General features: G+C 32.0%; 1 protein-coding gene across 1 annotated transcript in view; it reads right to left on the reverse strand.

Moving 5' to 3' along the window:
- Positions 1 to 18,886, reverse strand: part of LOC115888807 (neuroendocrine convertase 1-like) — a 50,293-nt gene that overhangs the window by 5,961 nt on the left and 25,446 nt on the right. The window contains exons 2-5 of the mRNA XM_030908652.1: positions 9,186 to 9,296; positions 8,314 to 8,562; positions 6,774 to 6,920; positions 2,469 to 2,631 (exon numbers count right to left, since the gene is read on the reverse strand). Of these exons, the coding sequence (XP_030764512.1) occupies positions 2,469 to 2,631; positions 6,774 to 6,920; positions 8,314 to 8,562; positions 9,186 to 9,296 (670 nt within the window). The remainder of the gene's footprint in view (positions 1 to 2,468; positions 2,632 to 6,773; positions 6,921 to 8,313; positions 8,563 to 9,185; positions 9,297 to 18,886) is intronic.

Here is an 18,886-nt window from a genome sequence, read left to right on the forward strand (position 1 = left end):
CCAAGTACACACTATACAGGGTGGTCCGAACTGTATTCCGGAAACTTCGGCAGTATATCCTGTAAATAAAAATAAGTAAAAAAGTTCGTATAAATGTATGTCCTAAAATGCTTAGTTTCTGAGATACAGGGTGGAGAAGTTTCATTTTTATTTCGATTTTTTCCAAATAATTTTTGAAGTAACGTCAATATTTGTATGAAAATTGGTGACTGGGAGTTTTTTGACATGAGAAATTTGATTTTGATGTCAATATGACTACTACTTGCAGAGGGCGCCGCCTACATGTTTTTTAAGTGATTTGAAGAGTAGTAACTTTTTGTCCGTATCTGTATAATACTGCCGAGTAAAAAAATATATATTTACGATGTTTTTTACATAATAAAAAAGTCTCTGGGTGAAAATCGCTACCTAGTAACGGTTCTCGATATATTTAGGCTCGAAATTATCAGTACCAGTCATCATTGACATAAATTAAAAATATTGAGTAAATAGGTAGTTATTAGACCGAAATCATAAATTTGAAATGTTTCGTGCCAAAAGTTCAACAGAAACTGTTTTATCGTCATTTTTTTCAGTCAAATAACTATCTACTCAAGATGTATATTTTTTTGTCAATAATGACATGTACTGACTATTTCCATTCTAAATATCTTGATAACGGTTGCTCGTAGCGATTTGTACCAAGAGTTATTTTTTACGTAAAAAACCACGGAAATATATATTTTTTCACTCAGTAGTTTTATACAAGTACGGAAGAAAAGTTATTACTCTTCAAAACAGTTAAAACACATGTAGGTGGCGCCCCATATAAATAGGAGTCATACTGACATCAAAATCAAATTTCTCATGTAAAAAAACTTCCAGACACCAATTTTCATCCAAATATGGACATTACGTCTGAAATTATTTGAAAAAAATCGAAATAAAAATTAAACTTCTACACCCGGTATCTCCGAAACGAAGCATTTGCGGACATACATTTATTCGAACTTTTTTCCTTATTTTTTTCTGCAGAATATGCTGCCAAAGTTTCCGAAATACAGTTCGGATCACCCTGTATATTATTTATACCGATGCCTATTCTGATTTTGCTCCTTTGTTTGGCAAAAAAATTAAGAAATTTGGGTGCTTGTCAGATATAACACCCTCCGAATTTTGTACCTTTTTTTTATATCACTCGAAAGCATACATCGAAATAAGTATTTCAAGCCAAAAAAAAGTGTGGATGATCCATAATTTAATGAAAAAATAAACATCTAATTATTGCTACAACAGGCTACTTTCTATGCGAAAACTCCTCCAAATTTTGTCGGCGTTGCCAGATTCATTCATTTTTTCTTGAAAGGTTCATTAAAACACGTGCTGGTCGGAAGAAAACTCGCGTTAAGAACAGATTATAAATTATTTTAAAATCAAGAAAAGGCGATCGCCTGAGAAACTGCTCCTACCCATAGCTGATATTTTACCTACGAGACTATTTATAACTACAAAGTTGCACGAAAGAGTTTTGATTGCGTTGGTTTCAACTTCTTTGGGGGTTAATCTGTTGTTTTTTATATTTTAATACGAATCTGAGTGTTTTCAATGTCTTGATTTTAAAATAACTTATAATATGTTCTTATCGTGACAGCGCTACTGTATAAGGATTTGTTCGTCCGGCGACCGGCACGTAAAATCAAGTGAAAGCAATCAGATTCGTATTAAAATAAAAAAAAAACATAACAAAAGATTAACACCCTCACGAAAAGGTTGAAACCAGCGCAATCAAAACTCTTTCGGTTTCAACTCTTTTTTTGTATCATGTAACGTACCGTATGATCGAAAAAAAACGGCGTCAGCCATGGCTATGAAATGAACATCGCTGTCATTTCATATGTAAAATTATATGGGGAATGTCATCGATCGTCATTTCCAAGCCAACTGGACGCCGTTTTTTTTTCGATCATACGGTATTATGTATCATACAAACAAGAAATAACTTTGGCAACAATGCTTACGCAGCTTACATCCTTAACAACAAATGGTGACAGACGGCTCCGGCGGCAAGTTTGAATCGAAAGAGTAAATCGATCAGGCAAATATTACAAAAGAGATCACCAACTCTATTTTTGATTTATGACTTATTAATGCTTCTCAATGATTTTTTCTGACCTTTATATTAATAAAAAATGCATATAATCGTCATATTTTACAATAATTACACGCTTATACAACTTTACCATAACCTAAAAATGCACTTTTAATTTATTTATTTTTCAATAAATTGTGGTTCATCCGCAATTTTTTTTTGCTTAAAATTCTTATTTAAGTGTATGCTTTCGACTGATATATAAATAAATGCCAAATTCGGAGGGTGTTATATCTGACAAGCAACGAAATTTGAATTATTTATTGCCAATTATCACTAGCTTCGTAATTATATGTGTATCATACACTAGAGAGAACATTTTATGGGTAAAAGAACTTACCAATCCTGGCATTAAACGCAACACCAACACCGCATTTCATATTGTTCGCCACCATGGCTACTTCACCAGCACATCTGGTCCCGTGGCTGTTCGATTTGGTTATCTCGTATCTGGGCAATGGGTTCCCATTTTCCTCGTTGCAATTGTAACTGATCTCTGCATCCTAACATTAAAAATATGCATAATAGTAAATATATTAAAAGCCAAATTTTTGAGATGGAGCTATACAAAATCCACATAAGTCGGTCCTTTTCGTTCAACCGCTTTGTACTACGCAAGCGTGAAAAGTACTTCGTGATTAGTTGATTTATTTCATACTAACCAATAGAAGTAGTTTTCTAAGTTTCTATCTACCACGTAAATCAATTTAGTGGCTAACTATTCGCGCCTTTACTTGTAAATTTAAATAATAATCTCTGACATATTTAAAAAAAAACAAGAAACCTATAGATATGATGAATATCTAAAATAACAGGTTGAAATAATGTCATTACCAATAAAAAATAATATATTATACGTTATTAATATTTAGAGTTTAAAATAGAGCGCGGGCAGACGACAGCTTTCAGCGATGAAGTAGACGAATCAGATCGTTTTATTTGGGGCGTGCGTACGAATATCCTGTTGAACCAAAAGGATAGAGTTATGTAAGATTAATATTTCTATTTCTTTTCTTTGGCTTCACTTTCCACTCATTGTGTAAATGCGGTACTAGCAATCATAAAATAATTAACTAGAAAGAAGTGTCAACTCTGTGTTAAATCGTGGAAACACGATACGCCACCGAAAGCCTTCGTTGTCGTCTGGAGAACTAATTTTCCAATTGACAGGTTGACATGATAAGGACATGATGGCTTAATTTTCATTTCCGTTTCCGGTTATTCAATGGCGGGCCCTCTTTCAGTTCAAATGTATTTTGTATTTTTTCTTTTCATTTTTCTTTTTTTCTTTTCAAACCAAAAAAATAATTTATTCACATATATTTATTTGAAATATGGAACAACGTGACTAAATAAATATAAAAATATAGAGGATTGTATTGTTTCAATACCAATTAGTTAATTATATGTACTTTTAACGTAAATTAGTTAAGGTATAAGCATGACTTACAGTAATTTGTAAATAAACACACGTCTTTGCAGACTTCAAGGACAGAAAACGGACACAGGGACATGAAAACGGGAGCCTTATACAAAAACCTGGGTATACCAAAACCTGAAAACAGAAAACAAATTTTTTATACTAAAATTAACAATGTAAAAATATCAATATTAAATTTATTTAATATTGATATATTAGGTATAAAATATAAATATACTGTTTAAAAAAGCGTCCATTATTCCCAAAGAGACCTGGCTTATAAATCAAAAAGAAGCAAAAAGAGACTTTTAGTCGAATAACATAATCAGATTATCAGTCCGATTTATTGCATCATTGATAATAAATCGCACACACTGGACATAACTAATGTTGGCTATAGTTAAAAATGATCTTACCTTGCTGTAAATTGTTTCCATTTTCAAAAAAATCGCCGATCAAAGAGATTATAACACCATTTTCTTGCATCTAAAAAATGTAAAAACTGTTTATTTACTACCTATTTTTCATATACATGGGACATACCTATTACTGCAGAAACGTCATTTTCTCCAGGATTCTTCATGTAATATATATTTTATATACTTTATTACCTTTATAATTATAAATTTCAGCCGAAATATTAAATTGAACTTCCAAAACGAAACTAAACGGAATGAATTAAAATGGCGTCGAATATTTTCGAATTTGTTCTAGAACAAATCTGAAGTTGTCTCTGAAACTGAAATCTGTCAATTCTAAACTGTGAAGTTAGACAATAGTTAGACAAAAACAATGCTGTCCTTGTCTAGGCGGCCATACTTGTCGTGAGGAGAATGACAGTAATGACACTAATGACTGTTTCCAATTTTCCTATTTCACTGTCACCCCCCTGCTAGCAATATAGTCTATAGTCTTTGAATAAGAAGACTAAGGAAGGAGCATATCAAAAATCTTAGGTACACCGCGATGGGTCTCAAATATGGCCGACTTAAATTCCGGTTTATCAGTGTCGTTCTAATTTTATTTAAAAAATGTAAAACTATGATGTAGGGTAGACGTGGGGTAGACTCAATAATTTGTTGTTTTATTTTACGTTGTGAATAAATGTTGGTAGTTATTAAAATTGTTATAAAAATATATAGTTCTAATAAAAATAGATAAGTTATAATAAGTATTTATTACCACAAACATCCGATACGCTACTGAAGCAGGTAAGTCAAATTAACGTATCTAAATTCTTTGACATATAATCTTTGACAAGTAATAAATAAAAGGTAAAATGCAAGAAAAATATATAATTTAGTTAATTTAAGTGAATTTCATAAATGATCGGTTTACTACACGTATGTATACTATATAGTCACTTACTAGCGAAAAGTTGTTCCATTATTTCACTCAATTTTTGCCGAGATCTACCGCACGCTACACAACCAACTATTTTAGAGTCTTTTTCGATAAATCGCGATAGTATCACTGTTAATTTAAGTGCTGCCACAATTTCCATCTAGATTTACTACCTTTATACAACTATCAGTAGTAGAATAAATAATAAATAACATAAAATAAGCTCCGTAAAGACTGACAAATCCACAAAATTTCAAATCAAATTCAAATGTGTCAAATGAATCATCAAACAGAACTGTCAAGGATCCCCACCCTAGAGAGCTTTTATGGTGCTTTTTCCGCCCACCATGCATGAATACATGGGTGGCGTTCATCAGGACAAGTTGATCAGTGAGCGATGTGCCATCGATTGGTTGCCCTGCTGAACGAGCTTTTTAGCATCCCTTAGACTGAATTGTTTTCACCCATTTTTGGCACAAATCAAGGGGATTAGTCAACCGAGAACAGTAAACAAAATGGTTTGTTTTCGTTTTCCAAAACATTTTGTTACATTTGGCGTATGTGATGTTTATCCATCATGCATCGGTAGCTTAGCGTATTTTAAATCTGATGGAAAAAATGGGCGACTGATCCCAGAGCGCTCACAACTAATCGGCGCGTTCAGCAGAAAATTAGTGATCGCTGCAGTAGCGCTACGTCCTAATGAACGCGACCATGGATAGCATTATGCTCCTTCCTTAGTCTTCTTATTCAAAGTCTATAGTCTATAAAATAAATAACTTTGAATTTTGACCGTTATTTTTTACCAATATGGCAAATATAAAATCCCTCTGTCAAAAAAGTTACTGATATTCTTTAAAATGAGTGCCTGAACGAATCAGATAGATAACTCTTTTTACTTTCGTGAAATAGAAAAGGAAAATAATAAAACAAGTCACAGTCTTCTTGCAAAAATCAACACAAAATGCCATAATTGTCAAAAGTAAAATGTCATCAGCTTTTGGCATTTCTAAATATCAGACCAATGCAGTCTCTAATAGAACAGCCTCGGAACGAGATTTATGACATCACACTAGTTAGATACTACGAATCAATAAATATGTTGTAGAATACATGGAAAACATAATATTCATCGTATTTTTGGTTTGTATTTTAAAAATGATACAGTTTACATGAAATATACATAATATACAGTTAATAAATACAATATATATACCTACTTATAGTAATAAATACTTTGGCAAATAAACTATGAACCATAAAAATGCAGCATATGTTTTACAATATACAAATAATGAATAGGTACATAAGATAATTGGTAAAATGTAAAATATATTTTAAATTTTGGGGTTTGATATTGATCTAATTTAACAAAAAACATTCAATATCTACTAATAGTGATGTGTTAATATTTGCATTCACAAAACTTATATGTATATTTCATGTAAACTATATCATTTTTAAAATACAAACCAAAAATACGAGGAATAATTATGTTTTCCATGTATTCTACAACATATTTATTAATCCATAGTATCTAACTAGCGTGACATCATAAATCTCGCTCCGGGGCTGTTGCTATTAGAGACGGCATTGCGTCAGCAAGTTGCTAACCTAATAAAATTAACACTAGAAAAGCCCGCGGGAACTGTCAAATTCAAAATTATTCGCTTCACAGACTATACCATTTGCATGTTAGTAATATTGAAAAACATTTTATTTACACATTTGTATTTTCATTTTGGAAAATTTTGCACTTTGCATTATTTTATGGTATATAAATTAGAGGTGGGCAAAGATTGAACGTCCTGTATTTTAACTAAAATTTTACTGAAATGATATACATATAAAAATTTTCATGAAAGTGACTTATTCACTTACGTAATTGTTGTTTAAGTCATCGTGGGTATACTCCAGACCGTCATCCAGAATGGTTACTCTGACGCCTTTTCCTGTTATTCCGGATTTGTATACAGGAAGAACGTTTAAATCGAGCTTTGGAAGGTCTAGTTGTGTCCTTGTGTCTTTCTACAAAAATAGAAAAATATTTTTTTTTAAGCTAAACACTAACATTAATAAGTAACAGAGCATCAAGCCTACAGAAAACAAGTCTGTTTTTGATTTAAATAATTTTAAAGACTTAAAGCTTGATTTTCATGCATCCGTTGTCCGACGATATGTTGATACGATATTAATTTTATTGGTTGTATTTAAAGGCTTCGATTGGTTAATCTTTTCTAACCAATCGAACCCTTTAAATACGGACAACGGATGTATGAAAATCAAGCTTTAGTCATTTGATGTCATTTTTAGAAAGCTGACTTCGCGCGTTTCGCTAACCATGTTAGCATCATCAGCAGCTACCATATCTTATCTGAGCTAAATGTTCTTTAAATTTAGTTAATATTGATCTTCTAGTTTGCCCAACATATTTCAAATTACAATCTTTACAAGAAATTTCATAAATACCCGACCTTTCCAGTGGAGGTGTTTTATCCTTTGGATTACCTAATAATTGCTGTAATGTTTTATTAGCACTATACACAAGTTTAAAATTGACATTCTTAAAAATTCCTTTTAGATCACGGTATAACTCTCTATCAAACGGTATCGAAAAATATTTAGACGTATCTTTCTCCACTTGAAAAGTCGAATTTTCAGAAATCATTAACCTATACCTACGTTTTCTAATTAATTTATCAACTAGTGAAGGAGAATATTCACTACACTCAGCCAAACCAAACAATTATTAGGTAATCCACAGGATAAAACACCTCCACTGGAAAGGTCGGGTATTTATGAAATTTCTTGTAAAGATTGTAATCAGAAATATGTTGGGCAAGCTAGAAGATCAATATTAACTAGATTTAAAGAACATTTAGCTCAGATAAGATATGGTAGACCGGATAAATCTTGCGTTGCCGAACATATTGTTGATAAAGAACATTGTATAGATCTTAATAATTTAAAATTAATTAAACAAGTGTCAAATTACAGGCAATTAGATGCATATAAAAGCATCAGAATTAATAAATGTAAAGATAGTATGAACAGAGACAACGGTCCAATTCCTTCAAGTTCTTTGTTCCTACTACTCTAGTGGCGGAAATCTAACTGTTACGCTCAGTGGGCTTTGACTCGGTTGACTAGTTTTGCCACGCCCACACGGTGCCCACTGGGCGAGTATATAAACGCTCAACTTGTAGATTGTACTTTAGTTTATAATCATCTGCTGATGATGCTAACATGGTTAGCGAAACGCGCGTCCAGTGTAAAAGTAAAAGTGTGGTAATTTTCAAAATAATTTTAATTTTGAAATTTAAATTTTTATTCCGAAATAGAAAAAAACATTGAAAAAGGCTTAAATCCTTTAAAAGAAAAGTCTTTTTAGAAAACTGATTTAAGTCATTATACAACTTACCAAATACCACTGCTGGCTCCATAATTCATCATTAAACGTATGGTCAGTCTTTTCATTTTCGACAGATATAATAAATCGTTTTTTTCTAGTTTTAATTTGCCCAGCTTTTGTTCTATTTTCGTTAGATCTGGATAGTGTATTTTCTAATTCCACCCTCTTCGTTCTTTCTTTAGGAATATCCGAAGGATCCAGAGGTTGAAAATCTCTTTTTTGTCTTGATTTGACATGCTGTTCCTCAGCCCACAATACCTGAGTTTTAGTACAATAGTTTTGTATTAATAGTTTAGTAGTAATTCTATTTGGTAAAATGAATATCAATAGTGATCCAGGATCCAGGATATAACTCACTTTACATAACTCTTGAGCCCATGATTCACATTTTATATGCACACATTATTTTAATTAAAATTTAAAACTCTTTATACTCTTTTAGAATATACATATGCTGCCTTAACATAAGGATTAACAAGTAAGTGCAATATTTTGTGCAAATGTGGCCCAAATTAACTATTTGTTATGTATGAGAACCACCAAGGAAATCAAAATGATAGAAAAAAGTATTAAAAATTATCTAGTTAATCTTGAATAAATAATTTTAATTCATAGATTTTTTTTGTTCTTTTTAATAATATTTCATTATATGATTGGTTTGGTTTGGAAACTCAAATATTCTAATGATATCTAGATCATTTTTCATTTAAAGAATTATATTTTAAAGGTTTATTGTGTAACTATTACAAACCTGCTACTTTTATCTCATCTAAGAATAATTATATTTGTTCATTCTCATTAAAAAAAACTGTAGTTAATATAATAATAATGGTTATAGAAAAATATTTTTTATAAAGTTATTAGAAAAATAATGCTCTTACCCTTTGATCATCCGAAATCCTTTTCCCTGTATATCCTCTTTTTCGTTCATTTGGCAGCAGTGTAGGATTGTCCGTTGCTAATAATACGTAAGTGTCATCAAAGCCGAGAACCTGTAAAAAAATTAATGTCAATAAGATACTTAAAAAGGAAAAATTAATTACTTTTTTTTGTAATCAAAAATATGTTTCACAAACTAGATCAATAATAACTAGATTCTAAGGACATATAGCTCAAGATATTTTTAATAAAGATCATTATACAGGGTGTCCGAAATATGTATTACCGAAGTTAGATACACTATTTTTTTGACACCTTGTATATAAACTGGACAAAACGTAGTAAACTACAGGGAAAATACAAACATATAATTACCATTCGTGCAGATAGATTAAGTACTTAATAAAATGAATTAAATAAAATATTTTGTAGCGATGTAAAACGGCAATTCCATAGCCAAGTCAGTCATTTTTAATCTGGTAATTACTGCTTTGCTCTATCGGTATTGCACAAATAAAGCGATAATAATGGAATTATTAGCAAGAGTCGTTTGCTTGATTGTGTTTTATTTAGCTCGAATTATTCTGATTTCTTTGACCATTGGTGGCACATTGTATACAGAAAATGTTATAGTTTTTTTTAATAATATAAATGCATGCAAAAACTAAAAAAAATAATCGCTCAATTAAATTATAAAAAGATCCCAAAAGATTCCATTATATATTTATTAAATGGATTTGATTTAGACAAATCTGGAATTGTATATAAAAATTCTAATTTGGAATTAATAATCCTAATCCTGAATCTAATAGAATATGATTAGCGTCAAAAATACTTACTAATATACATATTACTTATTATTATTTCTTTAAATATTTATAGGTACAAATAAAGTCAATTGTATCTTTATTTAAATTACTATTATAGTTTCATATACGTACGTACTTTATAATAAGAATTAGTTTATTTATATAATAAAACTATCTAACGAAATAAATAATTATTATTGCATCTTTTAAATTAAATTCATTGTAGCATAATTTTTAAGTCTATGATTGACAAGTTGTTGTAGAATGTTTCATAATCAAATAAAGGTATTTTTTTATTTCGATTATTTGCTAGACATACTTTAAATGTACTGCTGAATCACTTTGAAAGTCATCACATAATTTTTAACCATATACAAAGCTGATCATGCGTAAAAATACTTTTTCGCGTTGATAAAGATATATCTAAAATACTAGCGATCAGACATAACTTATTTTCACAAGGATGAAATTTTAAGCTCTTAGTAGTGCTCTCATGTGCTTTGAATACCGGCGTGTTTGTGGGGTTCGCCCTGTGACACCTTGGCAGATTCCAGGTGAGAAAGATAACTAAAAGAAATAAATGAACTTTACTTATTTTTACATGTGTGATTTTTACATATGTTATTAAGACAGCTATTATAAAGTTATATTTAATCAGTCAGACAGATTGTAATGATCAAAGATCCTCTAATCACAAAAATTATTTAGCCGTGACTATGAGCGCGGGAGAACTATGCGTTTTCGAGTAAAGTATTTAAATATTTTAAAAATATTTACTGCTTTCGATTTAATATTTTTCCATTTCTATTAGTTGTAAAAGTGAAAACAATACATTCTTATGGAGCCGATCGGCCGACTATTCGATTGCATGTGAGCGCGGCTCCATAAGAATTATATTGGTTAAAAATCTGCAACTAAATAGTCGGCCGACTAAGAATTGCATGTCACCCTCAGGCTTATTTTCCAATATTTCTTTTTTACAGTATCCGAACTATTTAAAAACGTAAGTAAGGGAATTTAAGGTGTCTTGTTTTTCAAATTAACATTTTTTTTTAGAAAATATGCGATAATTGTTTTGAGTAGTTAGATAGGCAATAAATTAATTAACTTTAATTATTATTAATTATTACTTTAATAAAAAAAGCTCATCTTATTTAAATAGAGATGCAAAAATATTAAATCGAAAGCAGTGAGTATTTTTAAAATATTTAAATTCTTTACTCGGAAGCGCATAGTTCTCCCGAGCTCATTGTCACAGCTAAATAATTTTTGTTTTGAGGATGTTTGGTCATTACAATCTGTCTGGCTGATTAAATATAACTTTATAATAGCTATCTTAATAACATATGTAAAAATCAGATATGTAAAATAAGTAAAGTTCATTTATTTCTTTTAGTGACCTTTCCCACCTGGTATATGCCAAGATATCACACGGCGAACCCCACAAACACGCCGGTATTCAAAACACATCAGAGCACTACTGAGAGCCTAAGGTTTCGTCCTTGTGAAAATAAGTTATGTCTGATCGCTCTGGGATCTTTGACTATACAAACATAAAAATAAAATGTTATTTTTTTAAAAGTACTTATATAATTTAAAGTATTTTAATTTAACCAAAAATGTATATTCTGAATAAGTTGGTAATCCGGATACAATAATTCATTACTTTCCAAATATAACAGATCATGCTATTACCACATTACCAATTCAAACATATTATTAAATTATTACATAAATATCCAGCTTAAATGCAAAAACTGTGTTTGACATTAGCTCTGTAGCTAAAAGGAATATTCGTAATAGTTTGAAATCCATTAAATCCGGCATTCATATATGTTTTTGACAGTATTAATATGAATATGTTATATTTATGCTGGTATTGGCATTGATTTTATAATAATATACAGGCTGTTGCATTTGAAATTCTCTTGAAAAAGACATAATATATTTTTTTCGTCATACTATATTGTTATATTATTATAACATAAGCAAAATCAGAATGGAAAAGATGCATATAACGTCCGCCGGACGTTATCATAACGGCCGGCGGCCGTTAAGTTTCTAAGGTAATCGTAACGTCTGTCACCTGCAACAATGACTATTTATTGTCAGTTGGACTTTTCAAAAATTGGGAAAATAGACCATAGCGAGATGTCGCGAGAAATTCCGTTGGAAATACAGGAGGAAGCGGCTGCGGCTACTCAAAATTTACTTCCGACTATAACCAGAGAGAGATATCAGCAGGAATATGACAATTTTTGAAGTGGCGGCAGGATAGAAGTATAAACAGCGTAAATGAAGCGGTATTGCTGGCTTATGCTAAAAGAATGTCTGAAATGTATTCTCCTACATCACTGTGGACAAAGATATCCATGCTGAAGCTTGCGTTGAGAGTATATGAAAACATCGACATATCAAGGTAAAAAGCCATTATATTCTTCGATATTTAATCATACTCATCTAAATTATATTTGTTCATAGATTTGGTAAACTGTTCATGTTTCTGAGGCGCAAAAACGAAGGTTATTCACCAAAAAAGCCAAAGTTCTGTCGGAGAATGACATAAATAATTTTCTACTGGATGCCGATGATTACACCTGGTTACTCGAAAAAATTGTATTGGTGCTTGGTATTCTTGGAGCTTGTAGGCGCAGCGAGCTTTGGTCACTCACAGTTGATGATTTCGAAGATTCGGAGAAAAATATTCTTGTCTCATTAAGAAATACTAAAAATAAGAAAGATAGGAAATTTCTTATTCCAAAACGGGCCTTCCGTTTGATGCCTATGGTTTATACAAAAATACATCAACCTGCGTCCTCGTAACTTTGACAATCCAAAATTTTTCATTGGTTACAAGAAAGGCAAGTGTGTTAAGCAAATCGTCGGTATACATACCATCGGGAGCGTACCGCAGAAAATTGCAAAATTTTTGAACTTGGAGAATCCAGAACGTTATACAGGGCATTCATTTCGTAGATCATCAGCAACCATGCTCGCCGAAAATGGTGGTGATTTACTATCGCTAAAGGAGCTAGGAGGATGGGAGTCTTCAACAGTGGCAGAAACTTACATAGAAAAATCAGTTTCCAAAAGAATGAAAATAACAAATCAACTTTTTCATGATAGCTCCAAAAATAATGTGTCTTTAGTGGATACAAATATTTGCCATTCTTCAGTAGCATCATCTTCTTCTATAAAATCTGTAAATCCCTGGGAAGGATTACAGATTTCTAAGAACAACAAGTGCACTTTTAATTTCCATGTTCATTATCATGAAAAATGAATTTTAGTATAAGACATTATGTATTTTTATCCTTACTTGTGTTATTGTTCAATAAAATTTGTTATTAAATAGTAGTGTTTATTGCTCTAAAAAATCTGCAGTATGACGAAAAATCTAGAACGCAACACGGCCGATAACAAATAACGGCCTTGGCTGCTTATGATCCTCGGCTATCGCCTCGGATCACAAACTTCAGCCCGGCCGTTATTTGTTGTTTATCGGCCTTATTACGTTAATAACTATAAAAACCCCGACTAACCCGAGTTAATATATTTTTTAAATAAAATAAGGAACAATAATTATTAAAATGAAGTACGCCACTGTTCAATTAAAATCAGTTTTATAAAGCGGCACGCGATCAGATTTACTTATTATTTTCTCACTGATTGTACAAGATTGCAGTTGGTTTATCTTTAGACAGGGCATACAAATAACGTTCAAAATGAAAGCATTAAAAACCTTTTCTGATACAGATAGTGATGATGAATACCCAGAAAATTATTTTACTGCGACTGACAAATTTGTCACCATTTGCGGTCAGAGCAATCTTGATCCAAAAACGCATAGGGTAAGTTAAATAGAGGAAAAATATGAGAAATAAACACTAGGTACTCTCTATTTTTTAAATGCTCTGAGATTCTCACTACTAAAGAATAAACATACCTATACGCCACATCGAATAGTTTTTGAAAATTTTTTTTGGAGAATTTATTTTTTCAAAGCAGATCTACAAAATATACAGGACGTTCCAATATTGCGTGGACATAGAACAACTACGTATTTTTGAATGAAAATAAGTTGAATCCGTTTCAATTCTTACGATTCATTTTTTTATATTGTAGGGACCCGTGCTGGTCATGATTCATTTGAATTGTATTCTGGACAGTCATCCGATTCATTTCTCCGACTCGTTCAAATATTCAGATTATTTTATACATACGCCGTCCTATTATAATGGATTCGTATACGCCACGATTCAATTGCACGAAAGAAAGCAACGATTCATTTTTAATACTCGTTCAATTGAACGACTCGTTCAATCTTTGCCCGCCTGTAGCTAGGAATAGTATATCGCAGTTGGGGGTTGGAACCAAAGACATCTAAATGGGTAGAACACTCCATTCATAAAACTCAATTTTTTAGAATCATACATGGTTTGACACTTTTATGAGAGTTAAAAAGAGATGGGTACATAAATATGACAACACGGTTGAGTTTCATCAGTGGCGTGACGGTTTTTATTTATCAAAAGCTGATTGGGATTGCCTCAGACCAATTTTCCATTATAACTAGTTTTGCCTGAGGTCTAACTGAGGGTAACTCTAATTTCACAATCGAAAGCGCAAACAAATACAAAAATATACGTATTTTTGTAATAATCTACTTATAACTAAAAGTATCTAAATACGCTACTGTAAGCATGGCTAAAGGTGAAAAAACGTAATGACACTTACCGTCGAAATATCAATTCCGGGTTAGAATAGTCCACCTTTTTACAAACTATGCACTGGCGAACCATCGTAGATAGTTAAAAACTACTTTAAATAGTTTTTTTTGCAATAAACACTAATAATTGTTAGAAAGTTGTTTAAACTTGTTGCAACAAAAACTTTCAACTACCTACCGCAGAAAACTCACAACTGCGCGCTGTCAAATATAAGTTGAATGAAAACAAATGAAAACAATAAATGTTAGCATAATTCCTACAGATTTCGACAATTTCGTAGTAAAGATGAATCCACAGCGATGCCGCTAGTTGTCATTGTAATTTCCCTAATATAATTTAATTAGAAAACTAAAAATAATTTCAAAGGTATAATCTTGGCACAATCTATGTATATTAATTAAAGTTATATACCTATACAAATACCGTATGATCGAAAAAAAAACCCGTCCAGTTGGCTTGGAAATGACAATCGATGACATTTCCCATATAAATTTACATATAAAAGGTTTCATAGCCTTTGCTGACGCCGTTTTTATTCGATCATACGGTATTTAGTTTAACGTTGCTACAGAAACCCAAAAAACATTAATAACAATAATAACATTTGGAACTCGAACCGTATACTATCACATACCGCGTAAATCTGTCATCATCGATTTTTGCGGAACAAGGTTTGTGATCGCGATAAAATGTAAATATATTTTGTCTCCCTTTATTTAGATGCCTTTGGTTGGAATCTTTGGTGTTACAACAGCAAAATAAAACAATAATTCACTACAATACACCAAAACTATGTTAGCGTTAGCATCATCAGCAGATGATTAAAACTGAAAGAAATATCAATCATGAAATATCAAATTATGCTACATGAAGGTATTTTTTTTCAATTTCAGGTTGTCAAAATACTCTATTCGTTGTATAATAGACTATTGTATACTCTAGCATCGACGTTTTTAGTCTTGGAATTGATCGCTTTCACCAATTTCTTCGGTGATAATCAGATGATCGTGAGACAGATCAGCATGATCATAACCCATTTGTTGGGTCTGATAAAACTGCTAGTTCTAACCAACTGCCAAGGACGAATGGACCAGATAAAATCTAAACTACAGAACAAAATGTTTTACTACAAATCATCCGGTAATGAAGAAAGTTTAACTAAAAAAGGATTTACACTGTATCCGCGGACTTGGCCTGTGACAGGCTTCCTGGCCTGCCAAAGACTTTGTCTGACCCACAAACGCAAAGATTTCATCCGAGGGCCTGATCTAAGTGTATGGGGCGCTATTAACTTAATACTAACTACAGTTTTAGTTTCAAAATTCTTAATTGTTAATCAACATTTCATTTATACTGTAAAAGTTGTTTATCGGATTTATAACATAAATATATTCTATTACAGTCACATAATATTATACGTTTTAATAAGGATATATTGTAACCGCAAAACATTTTCCGATGCACATCATCAGTCATATCGACATTGACATTAAAGTCTATGAACCAGACAGAAAGAAATTTTGGCAAAAATGTTTAAATTTGATGTATAATTTACGATACCGAGCAGCTTTTCATTTTACTTTATAGAGCAAAAATGATTGTAACCGATATTTTATTTAGATTAAAGCTGCAAAAATTAGTTTAGACTGAATTTTATTATCGCTAAGGACCTTTATTATAATGGGAGAATAGTCTATTGTGAATGATTTGAGAAACAAAGCTTCTTCGTCTAGCAATATCTCCCCTGAGAACCTTAACGATTACTTTGTAAATGTAGCGAAAAACTTAACTAATACCATATGTCCTTCTCATGATCCACTTTCTTATCTCTCTAATGATAATGTAAACTTACACAGTTTCTTTTTTTCGCCCGTAGTTTTAGAAGAGCTTCGCAGAACAATTAATACCATCAAAAATAAATCCTCATCTGGGACCGACGGGCCAACTTTAAAAATGTTTTCGAATCTACCAGAAAGTACTCTGAATCACCTAACTATTTTAATAAACATGTCATTCCAGAATGGTATTTTTTCAAAATGTCTTAAGACGGCAATAATCATTCCTCTGCATAAAGGAGGAGACAAAGATGAAGCTTCTAACTATCGCCCAATTGCACTCCTTCCAACGCTATCTAAGATCATAGAAAGGTTGGTTAAAGGAAGGTTGGTATCTTTTCTGTTTAAGTGTAAAATACTTACTGAACATCAATTTGGATTTCTCAGCAACAAGTCCACAAATGACGCTATGTTTTCCCTACTTAATAAAGTTTACTCCAGCCTAAATAACCTGTGTAAATCATAAGTTCCTAATTAATAAACTGCAGCACTATAGGTTCAGGGGAACATCTCTCGAATGGTTTAAGTCGTATCTAAGTAACAGAAGTCAACTTGTGAGGGTGGATACCACGTTGTCTTCTAGCAAGCCAATAGAATGTGGAGTGCCACAAGGCTCAGTACTAGGCTCTATTTTGTTTCTTCTTTTTATTGACGACATTGCTAACATAAACATCAGTGGCAAAATATGTTTTTTTGCGGACGACACTAGCTTTACTTGGAACAACAAGGACGTCACGGCACTTCATAGGATTATATCAAATGACTTAATCACTATTAAATTAAATTCTGTGATTATTAGTTTGTGCATTAATACAACCCTCTTACTTGTTATTACAACTTGTTGTAAGATGTACATCAATAAATAAATCACCCATAATAACGCTTAGAATAATCTTCATAATGGACTAGTTTTTGCCAATAAGTAATAAGTAAAATAAGTTATAAAACAAATAAATCAATTAGTTACTAAAATATTTGTTATTAAATTAAAAATTAAACGTAAAACTCTTTAAAAAATGATATAATAAATATATTGTTTGTCAATTTTAAATTAAGATGCATTTCATAAATCCATCACAATCTGGCAGCGCTGTCGCCATCGCTTGTCACTCAAAGTTGATCACGTGCATAGGAAATTGTTTTGCGATTATCATATCATTATAATTTCTTTAGCATAATATTTTAAATTATGATACACCTTTTCATAATACATCGTAAATGCCAAATCTACATACTTTTAGGAAACTTTAAACCAGGTTTGAGTATTCGAGAGGGAAAAAAAGCGTCAGGGATTATCTGTACCTTTCTTTTCTGCTTGTATAGTTTTGTGGGAGTATCTGCCCATATTACTGCAGTTCTTTTAGTAAAGAATAACACAGATGGTCAACGCTTCATTAATAATGCAACATGCCAGTCTTTTTTACCCTACTATTATTATTATCCATTCGATGTCACTACGAAGAATAGATGCTATTATTCTTTGATGTTTATGGATGTTTGCTTAGTGATATTCGCATTCTACATTGCAAGTAAGCATTGTTTATTAAAGATATAGCACTACGAGTATATCGATATATGTATAGTTATCAGCACAAAAACGGAAACTTTTTTAATTAAAAAAAAACTATTATCGTATATTAAGGCGGACTCTCACGACTGGTCTACTTGGCAACTACGCCAATATTTGCGCACTTGGCAAGTATCCCCACCTGTCCCTACTTTGTAAACTACATCGGCAAGTGTGGCGCTCACACGACGTCTCCATTTCACCAAGTACGCCAGCACAAACATTAATACAAACATTGTTTAAATCCGCCTTAATACTGTTGCGGGCCGGTGTGGACTCGACCTAACCTCACAATATGGCCCGCCCTCGGATGACCTTAACATCGCATAGACACCGCAATGATTCATTCGTTCGAGAAGAATCGAGTCCCACTGGAATGGACGAGTACATACGAGAACATTCGAAAACCTTCTCTACGCACCTAACGATCTATGGACAATTCTAGAGTTCTTTACCTGCCGGTATAAAGCCGGCGGCCGTGGCCTACAGGGGCAGTTATAAATATACAGTTGACGCGCTAAAATTCAAAAATAAATTCTTAGTTATAAATCGTTTGTAAATAGTTCTACAAGTCTTTTATCGTTATTATTTTTGTTCATTAGTGTTAAATAAATAGTGTTTAAATAAATTGTGACTTTCTATCCACACGGAACCGACGAAAAACGTAACAATTGGTGTCAGGTGTGGCGTGTGTGATAAGAAAAATAAAAAGACTAACAATGGCTCCGAAGAAATTGTTGAAAGACTTGAAAGTGTCCGAAC

Source organism: Sitophilus oryzae, unplaced genomic scaffold (genome assembly GCF_002938485.1).
Source record: "Sitophilus oryzae breed Bouriz unplaced genomic scaffold, Soryzae_2.0 scaffold_808_pilon_pilon, whole genome shotgun sequence".
NCBI lineage: Eukaryota > Metazoa > Arthropoda > Insecta > Coleoptera > Curculionidae > Sitophilus > Sitophilus oryzae.